Source organism: Corylus avellana, chromosome 6, assembly GCF_965113065.1.
Source record: "Corylus avellana chromosome 6, dhCorAvel1.hap1.2, whole genome shotgun sequence".
In the NCBI taxonomy this organism is placed as follows: Eukaryota; Viridiplantae; Streptophyta; class Magnoliopsida; order Fagales; family Betulaceae; genus Corylus; species Corylus avellana.
Genome location: NC_142495.1, coordinates 12513284 through 12520004, shown reverse-complemented (window position 1 = coordinate 12520004; position 6721 = coordinate 12513284). Strand labels below are relative to the sequence as shown.

The window sequence follows — 6721 nt, the reverse complement described above, 5'->3', positions numbered from 1 at the left end:
CAACTAATCTCAACAGATAGCAACCACATGTGCATAAGCATAATTGTATAAACCAGTGTATCACAAATAATCTCAAGAGATAGCAACCACAGAAGCATAATTGCATAAACCAGTGTATCACAAATAATCTCAATAGATAGCAACCACAGAAGCATAATTGCATAATTGCATAAACTAGTGTATGATGTGTATCCCAACTAATCTCAAATCAGTAGCATAAAAAAATAAATATGATATTTATAAGCACATTTTTTAGAGATTTCCAGGTATATAAAATGCAACAACTTAAAAATACCAAACTAGTAATTAGCATATGAAAATATGTGGCAGCTTTTAATGAAGTTTCTTAAAAGCGGAGACAAGGACCCAAGGAATGAATATGTACTGCAAACACAAACAAACCAAAAATATTGTTATCAAATTTTTACTTCCTTGCATTTAGTTACTCAAAGACGCAAAAAGTCTCTGACCTTTAATAAACGAGTCAAGGGAGGTTCAAATAATCAGATTTTTGCTGTAAAATGAAAACAATTAAATGAACAAGGAAGAAAGATATTACCTCAACATGCTCAAATGATCAAGAGAATTTCCAACAAAAGTACAATATAGCACTTAAACATTTCAAAATAAAACATAGTTATCAAAATACAGACTTAATAAGCAAAGGGAGACTGAATCCAAACATTTCAAAATAAAACATAGTTATCAAAATACAGACTTAATAAGCAAAGGGAGACTGAATCCAAAAATGAAGTATTCAAATTACAGACTTAAACAAGGAAATGACTGAAATAGATTGTAATAGTAATACACTCTTTGTCTAAAATTCTGCATCACATCACATGCAGGGAGTTGTAGTTGTAGTTGTAGGCAACTCCACTTCAACCAATTTCTACAAAAACAAACACAAATTTAATATGGCCAGTTCATACATAAATAAAATTTAGTAAAACTCTAAATAATCTAAATACATAAATTATAAACAAAACTTACTTCACCAGCCGATTTTCTCTTGATGTCATGAAGTGCTCTCACCCAATCTGAACCACATAAGTGCATCTGAACAGTGTGATGGGATAATGATGCTTTACGGGGTTCAATAACCCTACCACCAGCACTGAAAGAGGATTCAGAAGCAACTGTACTTATGGGAACTGCCAACATATCCTTTGCCATTCTAAACAAGATACGGTACTTCAAGGCATTGCATTTCCACCATGCCAAAGCATCAAAATCTGTTTCCATATATACTCCATTCTCATTCTTACCACAAATGAAGACATCCTCTTCAAGATAAACATCCAAATCTGTTTTAATGGGCCAGATGATGTCACTACTTCTTATATGGTCAGCAAACCTTGATCGACCTTCGAAAATTTTGGGCACCACATCTCTAACAATTGTACTTGAGAAAGAACAAGAAGGAACATTTACTTGGGTAGTTTCTTGCAATATACAAGTCGTATGGGCAGAAACATATGACTCAAATAACTCTTTTAGAACTGCCAACACATCGTTAATGTGATTACAAGCTTTGGTCAAAGGATAAATGATAGGGAAACAGAAATGGATCAACTTCATCTTGTATCTAGGATCCAAGACAGTAGCTATGGACATCAACAAATTGCTATCACCCCAATACTTATCAAATTTGTCAATCATCCTAATTGCCATTGACCTCATGTACTCATTCCTATCATCACACTTGATCATCAAAACTTCTTTCATCCTCCAAGCCTTAGGTAAATACAGATTTGCAGTAGGGTACTCACTACCAGAGACAACATTGTTTACATCATTGAAAACTGACAAAATCTGGTTCACATTATCCACCATTTCCCTTCTGTTCTGGAGTTACAACCCACTGAAATGCTTGCTCAACTCTATGGTACCTAGGGAACACTTCTTTAAACTTAATTGAAGTGTCCAACATCAAATAGGTGCTGTTCCAACATGTAGGGACATCTAAAATCAGCTTCTTACAGGGTAAATGCAATCTCTTTGCTATCTCACTAAAGACATTCAACCTACTTTCAGAAGCCACAATATATTTTATGCTCTGCCTAACATCATCTATGATACCCTTAATTTCAGCAAGCCCATATTGCACCAACAAGTTTGTAATGTGTGCACAACACCTAACATGAAACAACCTACCGCCAACCAGCAAAGCATTCTTCAACTCAAAGTCATCTTTTATAATTCTAATTGCAGAATCATTAGCTGAAGCATCATCAATAGTAATGGTATGAATTTTATCCTCAATTCCCCAATCAGAAAAAACAATTCCTTAATGCATCAGCAATCACAACACCAGAATGTGGAGGAGGTACATTGCAAAAATTTGAAATTGTTTTTTGGAGGCACCAAGTTGAATCCACAAAGTGGCAAGTCACCACCATATATAACACTCTTTGACAAGAGGTCCACATATCAGTGATGATGTTCACCTTGTCAACCAATTTCAAAAGTGTTCTCAGCTTCCTTTTTTCATTTTGGTAAGTGATAATACAATCATTCCTAACAGTTGCATGGCTTTTTTTTTTCAGTGGGGTATGCAGGCCCTCATAAACTTATTAAAAAGTTCATGCTCCATCATATTAAAAGGGTACTTGTGAAGTAGCACCATATGGGCAACAAGTTCCCTAACCCTACTCTCTTTGTAACTAAAAGTTGTCAAACTTCCCACACCATCATGGTCACTGCTAGGCTCAAATGACAAAGTATTTTGCTTTTTAGCACTACTAAACTCCACACATCTAACATATGAAGTCAAATGCCTATTTAGGGTTGAGGTAGTACTAGATTTTCCAACAGCAAACAGTCTCTTACACCAATTGCATTGTGATTTTTTAACCCCCCTATTGTAACTGAAACAAAGTCATTCCAGACTTTGAAAGTCATTTGCCTTTCCTTCTTTTGATATTGTCCATTCTCACTCAGGCCACTTCCATCCCCATCCCCAGCCCCATGGCCCCCATCCCCATTCCTATTCCCATCCCCAGCCCCAGCCCCATCACCAGCCCCATCCCCACCAACAGCAGGACAAACAGTGTTAATAGGTTGGTTTGGGTTATTTTCAGTGCTACCAGACTCAACAGATCTAGGTGTAGGGATCACAGTAAGTGTATCATCATGTACATCAACTTCAATACCTTCCAATTCCATAGACTGAGTCGAAATCTCCATAACTGTTAATTAAAAAATTTAATTGATGAGAAACTTCTAGCTTTCTATTTTCAAATTTCAAACATGGCAAATTTTTAACTAACATAAATAATTGTTGTAATAGAATCATAGATAATTAGATAAACATAGCACAAAGAGGTAGAGAATCATGAGTTCTAAGTTTAACAGAGAATGAGAATTATAGATAGACAGCAAAAATTTTAACAGAATAGAATCATAGTTCTACTTCTAACAGAGCAATTCATGTCCTAACACTAAACGGAATATAGATCATAGTTCTAACCCTAAACAAAAAAATAATTCATAGTTCTAACACTAAACAAAAAAATAATTCATAGTTCTAACATTAGTAAAAGAGTAATATATCAAGTATTAACATCACAATTTAACAGAGCAATTCATGTTCTAACCTTAAACAGAATATAGATCATAGTTCTAACACTAAACAGAAAAATAATTCATAGTTCTAACACTAAACAGAAAAATAATTTATAGTTTTAACATTAGTAAAATAGTAATATATTAAGTATTAACATCAAAATTTAACAGAGCAATTCATGTTCTAACCCTAAATAGAATATAGATCATAGTTCAACACTAAACAGAAAAATAATTCATAGTTCTAACATTAATAAAATAGTAATATATTAAGTATTAACATCACAATTTAACAGAGCAATTCACGTTCTAACCCTAAACAGAATATAGATCATAGTTCTAACACTAAACAGAAAAATAATTCATAGTTCTAACATTAGTAAAATAGTAACATAACAATTTAACATAGCAAGTTTTTTTAAAAAAACCTCAAGGCTCAAGCAATTTCCAAAAGCCAATTGGGATTGTAGCTTGCAAATTCGATAGACCTTCCTCCCTGAAATTAAGAAATTAGAAACATTAGTTTACCAAATTTTCAAACAGCCAAAACATATTAAATGGAATAAATAAAAAAGACTTGCCAAAATTGAAATAGTTAGGAACTGGGGTTCAGGAGAAAAACATAACTTAAATGCAGAAGAGACTAAAAGAGGCTCTTCAGATTCTTAGAAGTCAGAACTTTTTCTCTTGTTAGTAAGAAGCCAGAGCAAACAAGTTCAAACTTATTCAACTGAATAACCAGAGCGACTTGCATACATCATAGGTTCATATTCGAGTATAAAAGGGCGATGGGGGGGATTTGGGAATGAATAAAAAAATAAACCTATGATGACAGAAAGCCCAATACTCAATTGCCATTTCTGTCACAGTCAGATCAAGAGCCATCATGTTTGTCTCTGCCGTCGGTATGAGCTAGGGCTTGGAGAAGATAAATTGCCAGAAGACAACTCACAACATGTCAACAACCAAAATGTCACCAAATAGTTGAATGAACAAACTTACAGAAATAAAAAATTGAAAGAACACAAAAAATGGGGATTTAGCAGCGAGTTTGGACGGTATAGGAAAAAAATTAGTATCCTCTTCTAGTTCGAGTCACGCGATATCTGAAGAGAGTTTCTCTCACAAAACTAGTACGACTGCTTAGAATGCCATTAGATCAATATCAGATGATCCATCAACGGCTCGATTGAGAATCTGAAAGGAACGGGTTGTTGGGAGGGGGTTGAGAAGGATTGAATGTGTGCATTCAACTCCCCAACGATGATGGGAGATGCATTGAATGCTTACAGCAGGCTGTATTCAATGGATCATCTCTCTCTCGCCATCACCCTAGTAATCTAGCCCTCAAACCAGTCCGTCAAACAACTCTCTGGTATTGCCGTAGTGGTAACTGGAAAGACTGGAATGATGAGAGAGATAGAGAGCGACGAGGGTGAGTCAGTGAGAGTGACGAGGGTGATGGTTTGAACTTTGAACTTTGACTGGTTACTGGTTTCTAGTTTGGTTTACAATTTACAAACGTTTGGTTTCAATCCCAGAATCCCAGCCGTTAGATTTGCAAAAATATCAAAAATTTTAATAAATGAACGGCTGGATTTGGAGAGAGAATTAGTTAAATCGATATTGGTGTGCCACGTGTCAAAACCTTTAGTTTACCAAAACATTATTCACATGCGGCCGTTTCTAATTGAATTTGGTGTGCTTATTTAATAGAGTCCGTCGATTCTATAAATATTATCAAGATTTAATTTCAGTCGTTAGATCGAATCACTCATGGCAGGCTTATGGAGATTGCGATACACCATATAACTCCCACGCGATTTAATTGATTACAGCTGGCTTCCATTAAACCCATCCAACGGCCTATATTTCATCAATAAATTTGGAGGGCTGAGATGGCTTGTGGTCATACCGAGACGACTATTACACTATCAGTCTCGATGACCGTGCGTGCGTGTGAGCTTACAGCCGTTGATGAATTCCTCCGAGTGCGATGGGGGGTTTTAAGTCGTTCGATCATCTCAACCAGGGGAAGCTTACGAAAATTTGGATGCACCAAATAAATCCTACGCGAGAAAATGGTCAACAGCTAGCATCCACTACATGCATCCAACGGCTGAAATGAAATAAAAAAATAAAAAAAAAAAAATAAAAAAAAATTGGACGGCTGTCGTCCATTGCGTGCAAACCAAGAGTCTTGACGCGTTGTCAGACTCGTAGACAGTGCGTGCGTGGGGTAGATTTCCGAGACTGAGTGTATCGTCCGCGTGTGTGTGTTGGTGAAACCAGTTCCATACATTATCCAATAAATAATCTTGATCATTTATTTTAATCTTTATTTTATCATTCAATCAAAGACGTTAGATTAGTGGGCTCATAGTGTCATGTGCAACACCATATAACTCTCACCTTCGTAATGGATTACAGTTGCATTTCATTTACTAAATCCAACGGCTCGGATTAAATCAAATTAAATCGGACGACTCTGATTAAATATCTAAAATTTCAAAAATTCAAATAATTAGAATAATCTAGTATGGGTAATTTCAGGTGAGCTCGCCTCTTTAGTTATCCAATAAATTACCTAAACCATTAAAATTAAATACAAATTTGTATCAATTAAATCTTAACCGTTTAATTAACTAAAGTACTAAAGAAACCGTGTGTGCATAGTAGTGTAGTACTACATAGTTATTATTATGAATATGATAATAATTATTATATATTCTTATTATATAATAATATATAGTAGTAATTATTATTATTTTAATAATAATTAATTAATTACTATTATTATTATTATTAAATATTAATACTAAACGGTTCAGAATCTTGAGATTATTATTATTATTACAATTAATTGATTATTATGAATATGATTATTATTATTATACATATACCCTTGATCGTAATTAATTAATTGTACACACATTAATTTAACCTATGAATATGATTATTGTTATTGTTATTATTATTATTATTATTTTTAACTTATGAATTGGACATTGGATATTAAACCGATAAATAATAACATAGTCTATACTCTATACAATGTTAGTTATATACTTATACTGTACCCTTAGATCTTAATTAATTGTACACATATTAATTGAACCTATGAATATGATGATGATTATTATTATTAGGGTTA

The 6721-nt window shown here is 34.0% G+C and overlaps 1 protein-coding gene across 1 annotated transcript; it reads right to left on the bottom strand.

The window, feature by feature from the left end:
* Positions 1-838: 838 nt before the first annotated feature.
* On the bottom strand, positions 839-3189 carry LOC148584895 (zinc finger BED domain-containing protein RICESLEEPER 2-like). The gene is made up of 4 exons (XM_088517561.1): positions 2909-3189; positions 1964-2204; positions 994-1848; positions 839-892 (listed from the first exon to the last, which is right to left on the bottom strand). Exons 1-4 carry the CDS (start codon positions 3187-3189, stop codon positions 839-841), a joined length of 1431 nt encoding a protein of 476 aa, XP_088373687.1.
* Between the last annotated feature and the right edge of the window lie 3532 nt (positions 3190-6721).